This window comes from Mya arenaria, chromosome 4 (assembly GCF_026914265.1).
Source record: "Mya arenaria isolate MELC-2E11 chromosome 4, ASM2691426v1".
In the NCBI taxonomy this organism is placed as follows: Eukaryota; Metazoa; Mollusca; class Bivalvia; order Myida; family Myidae; genus Mya; species Mya arenaria.
Genome location: NC_069125.1, coordinates 21,556,967 through 21,572,763, shown reverse-complemented (window position 1 = coordinate 21,572,763; position 15,797 = coordinate 21,556,967). Strand labels below are relative to the sequence as shown.

General features: G+C 38.1%; 1 protein-coding gene across 1 annotated transcript in view; it reads left to right on the top strand.

The window, feature by feature from the left end:
* LOC128230584 (serine beta-lactamase-like protein LACTB, mitochondrial) overlaps positions 1-15,797 on the top strand; it is a 121,836-nt gene that overhangs the window by 61,966 nt on the left and 44,073 nt on the right. The window contains 1 exon segment of the mRNA XM_052943001.1: positions 8,165-8,231. Within this exon segment, the coding sequence (XP_052798961.1) occupies positions 8,165-8,231 (67 nt within the window).

The window sequence follows — 15,797 nt, the reverse complement described above, 5'->3', positions numbered from 1 at the left end:
CTTAATTTAACTATTAGTTCCGGGCGGAGATATTTTCCAGGCGTAGTTTGAATAATATGTTTAGTGATAGAGGCCGAACCCGGTTCCGGCGGGTTATTGAGGCGAAATATGTTAATGAGGTGGGACGGAATTCAAATTCCGGGCGGAATTTCAGATTTAGATTGATTTTTGTTACGGGCTGAATTTCAGACTTACAGGCGGAAATTCCGAATGAGACGGAATTTCGGTTCTGGGCGGAATTTTAGATTACGTGCGGAATTTCAGATTCAGACGGAATTTCAGTAACTGGCAGAATTTTAGTTTACTGGCGGATATTCATACATATGTCACACGGAGTTTAATTAATTTTAATTTTATGTGCGCAATAACTTACATGCGAAATCTATGACTAATTAACGGTTTGAAAAACAATGTGAATAACTATACTAAAGCTTACTCAATTTATTCTGCATTTCAAATATAAATACGCAGAATAATAAAAGTTAAATTATCATATTGGCTATAAAATATAATTCAAGTCACTAGTACACTTCACTGTAGAATGAGTATTTCCTTATTGTTCAGTCATCTAGTATTTGTCAACTGTTATCGCGCATACGTGTTCCTCTTGTGGTGGCCAGATTTAAATCTTCTTCAGGGAATTACATGGCAGCATTTTCCGTCATATCACATACTCTACTGAAAATAAGACATTATATTTTTTTATTTAACCGAAAGTATAAGCTTTCTTATCATAAGAGAACCGAAAGCTTTTTTTTGCACAAAACAACAACAACACACTTATAAAAGTGATATAAGACGAGTGATATATTGCTTAACTCTGTGTATGGATACCTAAGTCTTCGGTAGATAATTTTGCACAAAGATTTGTAAAAGGGTAACTATGAGCCTTTACTTCTGCCTTATGTTTATATTTTAGGCAGTCTACTTGTAATACAGTATCTACCTTCGAGTATTGGCAGTGGCCAAGGATATGCTTTCTTGTCTCACTAGGGCGAGGTTTCCCAATACCAGTTCCCCATGGAGTTCGCCAGTTTGGTAATGGTGAACACCTTGTCAATGAGGTCATACATCAAGTTGTCTCCTTTTGCCACCTTTCGGATAGCATTGGTAGATGTTTCGTTCTATAAACCTCACTGTGAGGTAATAGCCTCACCTGTAAATAAGTTGAAACTTGGGAAAGTTTTCTTATACTGTATAATGTAAATAAAGTTTTAATGATTTCCTTTTATTGAAATTGTTTATTTCAGGTTTATTTGATTGTATTGTTTAGTTTACACTCCTGAATTGAAACAGGATCTATGAATAACCTTGTAACACATGTCATCAATTACAGAAATAAAGTCATACGTAACATGCCATTTAAGTTGCATGCCAAAGTACAAGGCTGGTTGAATTGTATTTCAAATAAATGGTTATTGAAGTCAGTTTAGTTAAGAAAATGTTATTTATCTTTTACAAAGTCACAAACTTCTGAGCGCGAGGGTTTATTTGCCATTATAGTATCATAACATTATGATTAAACAAACAGGTTTAACTAAATTTGCTACACTCATCAAGGTAGCAATGACTCCTGAAATAACCGTTTAACATTCTGATGTTTGTATACACAAAATAAGTAGAGAACATGATTATGTTTCGAGAGGCCAGAAGACAATATTGAAATGTAATCTTACCACAACAGAGTTGCCTGGGGTAACAGGAGTGGAGATGGTTGGCATGCGTTTTCTTGCGAAGTTGTTGACCTTCTTAGCTGCTCCGATAACTGTAAAAGTTGTTTGATTAATTTCAATAATCACCTTATAACAATTAAATGATGACTTATTTTAGCTGTTTACACAATCCGTATTATTTTTGATATAAATGCTCTCATTCATACCCTTATTTTATCATGAATTACATCTTTATAAAATATATATGGTACATTAATTAATTAAGCACTTTAGAGGTTTACTCGAGTAAGCCATTACCTTTGCTGTGAAATTTGTTGATGGAGATGCAGTCGAATTCTGCTTGTGAAAGTGGCTGCTGAAATATCAAGAAGAACACATGTATAATGCGTTTATTTCTGTTTAATAAATTTATTAATTTAAAGATTGTTATTAAAAACAATACTAAAACCTTATTCCAGCATAATGCAGAACTTAATTAACATTTTGTTGTTTTAACAAACATATTATAATGAATATTTGTGAACCCGGTAGATTCCGGCAAGCTTCATTTTGATAACACCGACAGCAATTGTAATTACTCGGAAACTTTCGCGGAAAGCTAAGGGTTAATGCTGATATCTTTTTTTCGTTGCACATATGAACTTCTTTGTGAAGTTTATTGATTGCGAGAATGCTTTTCGGGTGAAAATTATGTAACAAGGCAAATATAAGGTAATATGGTTGTAACAAACATAGTATTGATAGTTCTAGGGCTGCCACGATATACCGGTATATCGCGGTACGAATAAAAAAAAATCGTAACGCGGTATAACATTAGCGTACCGGTTTTTCCATTAAAATTCAATTTTCAAAACTTATCGGTCTTTTCATAATTTGGATTATGAAAAAAAATACGTGTGCATATTCAATAATCGATTACTTCCTGTTCCAGTCATGTAGGCGCTTGCAATATCCCTAAAAAACAAGTCCTCAGAAGTTCGACAATGCTTTATTAACGCATATTGTTCACGTAGCATTATAGCTCCGTTGAACGAGAATGACGTTAACATGTCACATAGAAAAAAAATCGTTTGTACATTAAATAAATAAACTTCGTAATATTTCTTCAAACTAAAGGACACAGTTTCATAATGGTATAAATTAGCCAAATTTATTATCTCTATGGATTGCATTCGTCACTTTTTAACCCTTCAATGACACAAATCTGACGTATTCTTCATTGGTGGTTAAGCTGTTAATCAATAATAGACAGTGTTAATCAATGGACATAATGTTTAAACATATGGCTTATATTTGTGGATGATATTTTTTGTACAATATGATTTTAGTTCGTGTCTGAATTTGAGCTGCTCCACGTTTCATATGTTGCTTACGTCCCATGCGTTCCACGCGCACTGCTATACGCAATCTGAGTACGTAACCTCATGAAATCATATTTACATTTACACTCAAACTCGTGAGTTTCAAGAGATATTAACAAGAAGCTTACCAATGAAATGAAACATTTTGCTTTTTACGGGTCATTTCGACGCTCATTATATCATATCCTTTAAAAACAAGTCATCATTTCAATTTAATTTATATTTTTACATGTATGTCGTATGCTTATGCTTTAATGGAGACCCCTTTTCTATGAACAATCTCTGATATGACAACCAACCTGTCTTCGAAGATTCTCATGAACAGTGTTTCTAAAAATGCGCAAATAAATAGAACAATTCCAGAATATAATTCCTTTCTAAATTTATTTTTAGATATTGTCATAATCATTTAGTTCACTACATAATCATTTCATACGTGCTAATACCTTAAACAACTTCTTAGTAGTTTATTTTGCAATGTTGTTACATGCTTATATTCAAACGAAACCTTTTACATATGACTTCAATATGTTTTATTTCACAATTATTTTATATAACTTGATACACAACTTAAAATAAACACTTTGAATCTAAAGACTTCTTGATGGACTGAACAAATGGAAACACTCATATACATCTAAAGGGAGAACACTCAAAAATATATGAAACAGACATTTTGAACAATAGGCCTATATGCTCAAAACAGGGTTTTTTACTAAATATTTAAACTATTTATATATATTTCACCTAAATTTATACTAATATAAGTTTTATTTGCAAAATAAATGTATTAATCGGTAGTTATTTGGTATTATTGGTATTATTCGGTATTATCCGGTATTATTCGGTATTAAGAGTAACCGTCTCAAAACCCGGGTCTCCGGATCGCCGTTCACCGATTAATTTGTTACCGATCAATTATGTGTTTTCTTACAGTTTATAGTATTGTTATTAAACGTAACAGTTAATAATTTTGTTTCATTATAGTTACGTAATGATAAACAATAAGCCGAATATAGATAAAAACAGATGTTTCATTTCTTTCACAGTGAATTTACCACATATTTTAATATGTTATAGATCTATCGTGCACGATGTGTTTGAGCACATAAATGAAATGACACTGTTTCACTATTTAAACCGCAGTACAGTAAAAAAAATATTCAGTTTACAAAATAAATCTTAACATTTTCTGTTGGATATGGTGTTAATTTTTACATATTTCTAGTACAAAGTTAAAGACTGAAATGATATAGAAGTTTTGAACTCCGTGATGGTTTTATTGTTGTGTTTGGTTCATTTGTTTTTAGTTAGACATGTTCTAGTCAACATATGATATCATTATATCAATGAATTGTTTAAGCAGTTTGCTGTTTTGAATAAAAATGTTTCAATTAGAAACAATATTATTAATACACAAAAATATCGCGGTACGTATCGCGATACGCTGCTCTTGTATCGCGATATACCGCGATACGGTCTTGGCAATTCCGTGTCACACAAATGTTAAAGTATATAAATACGCCCGTTATTTGTTTACGCCTGGAACTTCCAATATTTAACGCCCAGAATCCACTAGAAACTTGTAGGGATATCGGGCGGAATAATGATTCCGCCCATACTCCAGGCGGTATTCACCGATTCCTTGCCAATTCCGCCCAGAATTCGCCCCTTTATTTCGTACGGGGGAGGCTGGCCCACCATGGCCTTGGAAAGGAATATTCTCCTAAGATATCGTCAGTGTTTCCGTTGTCATCGATACAGACACGTATGATATAGTTTTGTATTTTGAAATTGGTTATGGACACGTATGGTGTAAAACGTCATATAAAGTTACTTCTTGCATGTTTCTTTACGTGGCTTTCAAACGTATCTCAAACATCATCGTACTGGCCTGGGGGTGATAATAGTCCATGTTAAAATGTACACGATGTTGAGGGTTGTCATTTCTCGCTTCTACCGATGTAACTGGTACCAAAGCGTCCATGGCGATTCAATCGACTTTTCTTGAATACATAAGAATTCCACGGTTTGTCAAAATGATTCCTCTTGAGGGGCTCTTCTAGTTCCGGAATGTTGTTAACGTATTCAAAGATCACGTCCGACACCTGGCTGTGTGTGTATACAGTGTGTTTTTAGACTGTCGACTGCAAGCCGACAGTCTTTAGAGAGCGGTATTTCAGAAACGCGACTAGTCGTCTGACACGACATATTGAACATGAATATATTAATACACGCCACCTGCGTAGCAACAGAACTACTTACGTGAATGCGGGGCGTCAAGTACTTGCTTATGTGCATTTAACGCGTTATTGCCTTTTTTATGACAAACATTGCGTGTTACTCTTAGTATTGTTGTACTTGCAATTTGGTGAGTTTTATTGAACAAAGTAATGAAAAATAATGAAAGTATAGCATTTACATACGAAGTCATTTTACCCTACAACCAATGGTAAGCTACACCACATGTTTGCACCCCGTGTGACGTCACACATATCCCGGCATTCAAGACTGACCCGGCAAACCCCGGCAAAGAACATATTTTATGAATGAAAGCTATTAAGAAATAAATCATACGCGGTTAAAAAGTTCATTTCATGTAATATTTTGTTAAATAGCTTTTATGTTTCAAATGATTTATTTTCAGCAGCAATCGAACTATTGTATTTGTTTGAGTAAGTTATTTGGATTATAACTATCACAGTGTTTTGTTATGCCTATTGTTTTTCTGTACTATAGGGTGTAGTTTTTAAAGTCATACACAATATGGCGGAGATTATGCGGAAATGAAATTGAATGTTACTTCGAACACGTTCATCTACAAAATAACCGACCTGTATTTAGTGTTATTGGTTCAACATCAATAAAAATAAAATGGCATCAATGTATGCGTCTAAAAATGTTAAATTTAGATGGAGACAATCCAGAAATGAGCTGCCAGGAATTGATCGATTAACTTGACATTTATTTTGTTTGACATATTTATTCATGGTGCAGTGAAAACATGTTTATTTTCCTCATGGTTATTTAAATTTAGAATTGATAGGAGGGAACATCATTATGTAGTTTCATGTTCATAGTCAGATCAAAACCCATGTACATGTATAAATGAGCATTCGAAAATATCAAAATGGAACTTGTTGTATGTAGTGTAAGTTAATTAACATAATAAACAAAAATATTTAATAAATTTCAATTTATTATGCCCCCTTAAAAGAAGAGGAGTATATTGCTTTGCACATGTTGGCTGCTACGTCCGTCTGTCTGACAGTAGACCAAAGCTTTTCCTGGTTGATAACTCTACAATTCCTAGACCTATTGTCAAACTTGATATGAAAGTTTGGTTTAACCAGTAGATGACGCCTTTTGATTTTAGGGGTAATATGGTCAAAGGTCACAGTGACCTTGAACAGGAAGGTGTCAAAGAATGTCTGACTGATAAGTTGACAATGCCTGCACCTATGGCCCTGAAACTCAACATGGAGGCTTAGCCTGACTATTAGATGATCCTATTGATTTAAGGGGTCATTGGGTCAAAAGACAAGGCCACAGTGACCTTAAATGCTTAAAGGTTGTACTAATAATGACTGGACAAAGCCTGCACCCATGGCCCTTCAACAACTTGACTTTGGGGTTTGACCTGACCAGTAGGTGAGCCCTATTTATTTGTCACAGAGACATTGAACGCAAAAAGCTTGCCTGTGTGACAACTCGACAAAGTCTGCACCCATGGCCTTCAAACTTGAAATTTAGGTTTGGGGTGACCAGCAGATGACCCCTTTGAATTTGGAGGTCAAGGTCACAACTCCAATATTGGTCATTTAAACTATGTCATTTACTTATTCCCTGCTGCTAAGAGGATACATGTTTATCAGCAAATATCAGCCATCATCTGAATATGATTGAAAACTTTACCAACTACCCTCATACTTTGAATAGCATAATCTTAAAACTGCCTCTAAGACATCTTTTGTCAATGAAAAACCAGCTGTCATTTCGGTCCATGCATATTTCATTCAATTGTCCAGACATTCTTGACAGCATGGCGCTAATTAATGTTGCAGGTTTAAAATTTAAGACATTAGTTTTTTTTCTTCAGCACTATGCAGATTTATTAACACTTTTATAATAAAAACAAACTAGAAACATATTTTAAAGATATTGTTTGTTTTCATGGTATGATGCCACAGCACCATGCAGATTTGTTTTCACTTTTATATCAAAGAAAGTAACTCAAGCACAAAATTAATTTTGTAGATATGTGGACTCTGTTGATAGAAATTCTGGGAGGCATTTTTAGGCTTGAAAGAGCATCATTTTAAAGTTATATTTTTTATTTTGTCCCTTGAATCTTGGGTATAGTTTGTATTGTATTTGCATTTTAAAGACATTGGCTTCAACAGACCCTAATGAAATGAAGGGATGTAATTGCTTACTGAAACTGTTAAAAGCGACGTCATAGATTGAAGCAATTTTAACATAAGGAATATGCATTTAACTAATTTAAAGCGGTTAAAACTTGAAACTTGAATTAAGAACCTTGTAGGCCATTGGATACATGATTAATTAGGGCCAATATATTTGTGCTTATTATAATCACATTTATCCTTCTTCCTTAAAGAGTGTTCATCATTTGTATAAAATCATTTGATCACGTTTCATTTGAAAGAACTTTGCGGTAGTGTTTGCTTGCGTCAGTTACATCACCGACAGTCTTGCAGCGCTTTCAGCACTTTGATTATGTTTCCGTATTATCTTGTGAATGTAACCGTATGGCAATTGCTTGGAGTATGTTATAACAGAGGAACTTTTTCTGAGGGTTGCTTAGCTTTTATCGCTTTTCTGAAGTTTAAATCGTCCAAATCGTGTTAATTGGTTATCAATAAGTCTTCTCCACTGTACTTATGTTTTCTTATCTGTGTTTCTCGGCAGGTATTTGTAAGTTAAGTGTGTATATAATATATACTACATGTTAAGTGAATTTTGTATAGAATATTGATATTTACAATTTCTATTTCAAACATAAATTACCGACCCATCGGGGTTATGCGTCACAAATATATATATATGTAATGAGAACATAATATTTTAATTAGAAGTACCCTCAGCGAGTTGTTTTTTGGCTTGCAGGTGGAGTGTGGTTGTCCCGGGATGTCGGTGGCCGTCTCCGTGGACGGGAACCTCGTCTGGACAGAAGGTATAAACTTGGCAAGTACTGAGGTAGACAATTTTCCTGGTCCTTCGATATTCAATAACATTTAACAATCCATAACATATAATAACGGTTCTAGGGGAGCTGGCAGTGTTGCTCTTATCAATACTGTCAATGGACAGTTTTAATCTACCCCAGACTGCTGTTTTCATACTTTGGATGCAGTTAGTGCGTCCGAAGGATCTTCCTTCCAGAAAGTATTATTCGTTAAGCAAATGCCCGTCTTTAGAATCATCCGTGTACAAATGCAAAACCTTGCAACTAAGATACATTTAAAATATTTGACGAAAATGTTAAAGGCAGAATTAAATTCTCTTGATATTAAAGTTGAAACTATGATTAAATATTATAAGTGGGAAGTTAAAAATACTGATAATTGCGCAATAATAGGACTTTTACGCACTGTTTCCGTATGCCATTGATGTTGATAGGTTGGAAATAACACTCGAAACTCAGAATAAGCAAAAATTTACATACTGTAATTGTAAACAAAGTCAACTTATTTAAAACAAAACGTTAACTAGTCCAGTGCATTAATTAAAACAATGGACACTACAGGGCCTGAACTTTAGACCAGAAGCCTGGAATAAAACAAGATCCTGATTAAAGCCCCATGAGTAGACATGACAAGAGACTTACGCCGTGCTAAGAGAACAACAATCACTAACAAAGAGACATAAGCTGCCACAAAACACATACACTTAACATGAGACACACGCCGTCACAAGGCAACACACACTAAACAAGAGATAAACGCCGTCACATGACAGCAAACACTTAACAACAGACACACACCGTCACAAGATACCAGACACTAAACAAAGAGACATACGCCGTCACAAGACAAAATCAAGTAACTAGAGACACAGGCCTTCAAAAGACATCAGACAATGAACAAGAGACATACGCCGTCACAAGACATCAGACACTTAACAAGAGACACGCGCCGTCACATGACATCAGACACTAAACAAGAGATAAACGCCGTCACAAGACAGCAAACACTTAACAATAGACAGACACCGTCACAAGATACCAGACACTAAACAAAGAGACATACGCCATCACAAGACAAAAAACAAGTAACAAGAGACACAGGCCTTCAAAAGACACCAGACAATGAACAAGAGACATACGCCGTCACAAGACATCAGACACTTAACAAGAGACACATGCCGTCACAAACATCACACACTATACTAGAGACAAACGCCGTTACACAAGAGACACGCGCCGTCACAAGGCAACACACACTAAACAAAAGATAAACGCCGTCACAAGACAGCAAACACTTAACAACAGACACACACCATCACAAGATACCAGACATCAGACATTAAACAAGAGGCACAGGCCGTCACAAGACATCAGACATCAGACACTAAACAAAGAGACATACGCCGTCACAAGACAACAAAAACTTAACAAATGACACATGCCGCCACAAGACATCAGACACTTAACAAGAGACACACGCCGTCACAAGACTTCAGACACTAAACAAAGAGACAACAAACACTTAACAAATGACACAGGCCGTCACAAGACAACATACACTTAAAAAGAGACACACGCCGTCACAAGACGACATACACTTAACAAGAGACACACGCCGTCACATGACATCACACACTATTCAAGAGACACACACCGTTACACGACATCAGACACTTAACAAGAGACACACGCGGTCACAAGACATCAGACATTAAACAAAGAGACACACGCCGTCACAAAACAACAAACACTAAACAAAAGACATACGCCGTCACAATACAAAAAAACCCCACTAAACAAGGGACATACGCCGTCACAAGACAACAAAACATTAAACAAGAGACACACGCCGTCACAAAACAACAACAAACTAAACAAAAGACACGCGCCTTCACTAGACAACAAAACACTCAACAAGAGACATACGCCGTCACAAGACAACAAAACACTTAACAAGAGACACATGCCATCACAAATATCACACACTATACTAGAGACAAACGCCGTTACACAACATCAGAAACTTAACAAGAGACAAACGCCATCACATGACAACAGACACTAAACAAGAACCGAACACCACAACAAGACAATAAACACTTAACAAGAGACACACACCGTCACATGACATCAGACACTATACAAGAGACACACGCCGTTACAAGACATCAGACACTTAACAAAGAGACATACACCGTCACAAGACATCAGAGACTAAACAAGAGACATACGCCGTTACAAGACATCAGAGACTAAACAAGAGACACGCGCCGTCACATAACATCAGACACTAATCCAGAAACAAACGCCGTCACCTGACATCAGACACTAGTCAAGAGACACACACCGTCACAAGACTTTAGACAATAAATAAGAGACATACGCCGTCACAAGACAACTAAACATTAAACAAGAGACAAACGTCGCTAGACAACATGCACTAAACAATAGACTCACACCGTCACAAGACAACATACACTTAACAAGAGACACACGCCGTCACAAGATAACATACTTAACAAGAGAAACAGGCCGTCACAAGGCATCAGCCACTAAACAAGAGACACACGCCATCCCAAGACAACAAACATTAAACAAGCGACACACGTCGTCACGAGAAAACACGTCGTCACAAGACAACATACACTAAAAAAGAGACACACGCCGTCAGAAGACAACATACGCTAAATAAGAGACACACGCCGTCACAAGACAACATACACTAAAGAAGAGACACACGCCGTCTTAAGACAACATACTCTAAACAAGATATACACGCTGTCACAAGACAACATACACTAAAGAAGAGACACACACCGTCTCAAGACAACATACTCTAATCAAGAGACAAACGCCGTCTCAAGACAACATACTGTAAACAAGAGACACACGCCGTCTCAAGAAAACATACTCTAAACAAGAGACACACGCCGTCTCAAGACAACATACTCTTAACAAGAGACACACGCCGTCTCAAGGCAACATACTATAAACAAGAGACACACGCCGTCTCAAGACAACATAAACTAAACATGAGGCATACGCCTTCACAAGACATCAGACACTAAACAAGAGACACACTCCGTTACAAGACATCAGACACTAAACAAGAGAGACATGTCGTCACAAGACAGCAAAACACTAAACAAGAGACACACGCCGTCACAAGACAACAAAGCACTTAACAAGAGACACACGCCGTCACAAGACAACATACACAAAACAAGACAGACGCCGTCACAAGACATCGGACTTTTATCATGTGACATACACCGTCACAAGACAGCAGACACTAAACAAAGATACACAGGCCGTCAAAAGACAATATATACTAATCAAGAGACACACGCCGCCACAAGACAACATACACTAAACAAGAGGCAATCGCCGTTACAAGACAACAAACACTAAACAAGAGACACCCGCCTTCACAGACATCAGACACTGCACAAGAGACATACGCCGTCACAAGACATCAGACACTAAACAAGAGACACACGAGACACACACAGTCACAAGACATCAGACACTACACAATAAGACATACGCCATCACAAGAAAACAAACACCTAACAAGAGACAAACGCCCTCACAAGACTTTAGACACTAAGAAAAGACATACGCCCTCACAAGACATCAGACACTATTTAAGAGACACACGCCGTCACAAGACATTAGGCACTAAACAAGAGAGACATGCCGCCACAAGACAACAAAACACTAAACAATAGACACACGCCGTCACAAGGCAATATACACTTAACAAAAGACACAAGTCGTCACAAGACAGTTTAGAGTATGTTGTCTTGAGACGGCGTGTGTCTCTTGTTTACAGTATGTTGTCTTGAGACGGCGTTTGTCTCTTGATTAGAGTATGTTGTCTTGAGACGGTATGTGTCTGTCTCTTCTTTAGTGTATGTTGTCTTGTGACAGCGTGTATATCTTGTTTAGACAACATACACTAAACAAGAGGCAATCGCCGTTACAAGACAACAAACACTAAACAAGAGACACCCGCCTTCACAGACATCAGACACTGCACAAGAGACATACGCCGTCACAAGACATCAGACACTAAACAAGAGACACACGAGACACACACAGTCACAAGACATCAGACACTACACAATAAGACATACGCCATCACAAGAAAACAAACACCTAACAAGAGACAAACGCCCTCACAAGACTTTAGACACTAAGAAAAGACATACGCCCTCACAAGACATCAGACACTATTTAAGAGACACACGCCGTCACAAGACATTAGACACTAAACAAGAGAGACATGCCGCCACAAGACAACAAAACACTAAACAATAGACACACGCCGTCACAAGGCAATATACACTTAACAAAAGACACAAGTCGTCACAAGACATTAGGCATTTAACAAAGAGACACAACGCCGTCACAAGACATCAGACACTAAACAAAAAGACACACGCCGTCACAAGACATCAGACACTATACAAAGAGACATACGCCGTCACAAGACAACATACACTAAACAAAAGACACAGATTGTCACAAGACATCAGACACTAATCAAGAGACACACACCGTTACAAGTCATCAGACACTAATCAAGAGACATACGCCGTCACAAGACAACATACACTAAACAAAAGACACAGGTTGTCACAAGACATCAGAAACTCATCAAGATACACACACCGTTAGAAGACATCAAATACTAAACAAGAGACACACACAGTCACAAGACATCAGACACTAAACTAAGAGACATACGCCGTCACAAAACACAAACACTTATCAAATGACATACGCCTTCGCAAAACAATAAACATTTAACAAGAGACACGCGCTAGAATCAGACACTACACAAAGAGACATACGCCGTCACAAGACTTCAGACACTGAAAAAGAGACATCCGCCCTCACAAGACATCAGACACTAACCAAGAGACACACACCGTCACAAGACGTCAGACACTTAACAAGAGACACACGCCGTCACAAGACATCAGCCACAAAACAAGAGACACATGCCGTAACAAGACTTCAGACACTTAACAAGAGACACACGCCTTAACAAGACTTCAGACATTTAACAAGAGACACTCGCCGTAACAAGATATCAGACACTTAACAAGAGACATCCGCCCACACAAGACATCAGATTATAATTTAGAGACACACGCCGTCATAAAAACACAACTTAAACAAGAGACATACGCCTTCACAAGACAACAGACACTTAACGAGAGACAAACGCCGTCGCAAGACTTCAGACACTTTACAAGAGACATCTGCCCTCACAAGACATCAGACACAAAACAAGAGACACACGACGTAACGAGACTTCAGACACTTAACAAGAGACACACGCCGTAACGAGACTTCAGACACTAAACAAGAGACACACGCCGTTACAAGACATCAGACACTAAACAAGAGACATGCGCCGTCACAAGACATTAGACACTAAACAAGAGACACACGCGGTTACAAGACATCAGACACTAAACAAGAGACACACGCCGTCACAAGACATCAGAGACTAAACAAGAGACACGCGCCGTCACATGACACCAGACACTAAACTAAGAGACATACGCCGTCACAAAACACAAACACTTATCAAATGACATACATACGCCTTCGCAAAACAATAAACATTTAACAAGAGACACGCGCTAGAATCAAACACTACACAAAGAGACATACGCCGTCACAAGACTTCAGACACTGAAAAAGAGACATCCGCCCTCACAAGACATCAGACACTAACCAAGAGACACACACCGTCACAAGACGTCAGACACTTAACAAGAGACACACGCCGTCACAAGACAACATACACAAAACAAGACATACACCGTCACAAGACATCGGACTCTCATTATGTGACATACACTGTCACAAGACAGCAGACACTAAACAAAGGTACACAGGCCGTCACAAGACAATAGATACTAATCAAGAGACACACGCCGTCACAAGACAACATACACTAAACAAGAGGCAAACGCCGTTACAAGACAACAAACACTAAACAAGAGACACCCGCTTTCACAGACATCAGACACTGCACAAGAGACATACGCCGTCACAAGACATCAGACACTAAACAAGAGACACACACAGTCACAAGACATCAGACACTACACACTAAGACATACGCCATCACAAGACAACAAACACTTAACAAGAGACAAACGCCCTCACAAGACTTTAGACACTAAAGAAAAGACATACGCCCTCACAAGACATCAGACACTATTTAAGAGACACACGCCGTCACAAGACATTAGACACTAAACAAGAGAGACATGCCGCCACAGACAACAAAACACTAAACAATAGACACACGCCGTCACAAGGCAATATACACTTAACAAAAGACACAAGTCGTCACAAGACATCGGGCATTTAACAAAGAGACACACGCCGTCACAAGACTTCAGACACTTAACAAGAGACATCCGCCCTCACAAGACATCAGAAACAAAACAAGAGATACACGACCTAACAAGACTTCAGACACTTAACAAGAGACACACGCCGTAACGAGACTTCAGACACTGAACAAGAGACACACGCCGTAGCAAGATATCAGACACTTAACAGGAGACACACGCCGTAACAAGACTTCAGACATTTAAAAAGAGACACACGTCGTAACAAGACTTCAGACACTTAGCAAAAGCCACACGCCGTAACAAGATATCAGACACTAAACACTAAACGAAACAAGACTTCAGACACTTAACAAGAGATACTCGCCGTAACAAGACTTCAGACACTTAACAAGAAACACACGCCGTCACAAGAAAACAAAACACTGAGCAAGGAACATACGCCGTCTCTAGACAACAATACACTGAGCAAAAGTCTCACAACGTCGCCAGAGATAAACACTAAACAAGAGACTCACGCCGTCACTAGACAACATACACTTAACAAGAGACGCACGCCGTCACAAGACAACATACACTAAACAAGAGACGCACATTACAAGAGACGCACGCCGTCACCTGACAGCAAAGAGTCGCACGCCCTCACTAGAAAGCATACACTAAACAAGACATGCACGCCGTCACAAGAAAACAAAACACTGAGCAAAAGACACACAACATCGCCAGACAACAAACTCTAAACAAGAAACAAACGCAAAAAATAACAAAGCTTCTCCCAGTGATATCTCAACAATGCCTGGACCTATGATCATCAAACTTAACTTGGAGGCTGGGCCTGACCAGTAGATGAGCCCTTTGGATTAAAGGAGTCTTCGGGTCAAAGATCAAGTTCACAGTGACCTTGAATGCGAAAATTATTTTTTGAGCGATAACTCCACAATGCCTGCACCCATGGCCCTCAAACTTAACTCTGGGGATGGATCTGTTCTGTAGATGACATCTATTGATTTAGGGGTCATCGGGTCAAATGTCAACGTCACAGTGACCTTGAAGGCCAAAAGTTTGTCTGTGTAATAACTTGGCAATACCTGCAGCCATAGACATCAAACTTGACATTTAGGTTTTGGATGACCAGACAGTTGATGACTCCCACTGATTTTGAGGTCATAGA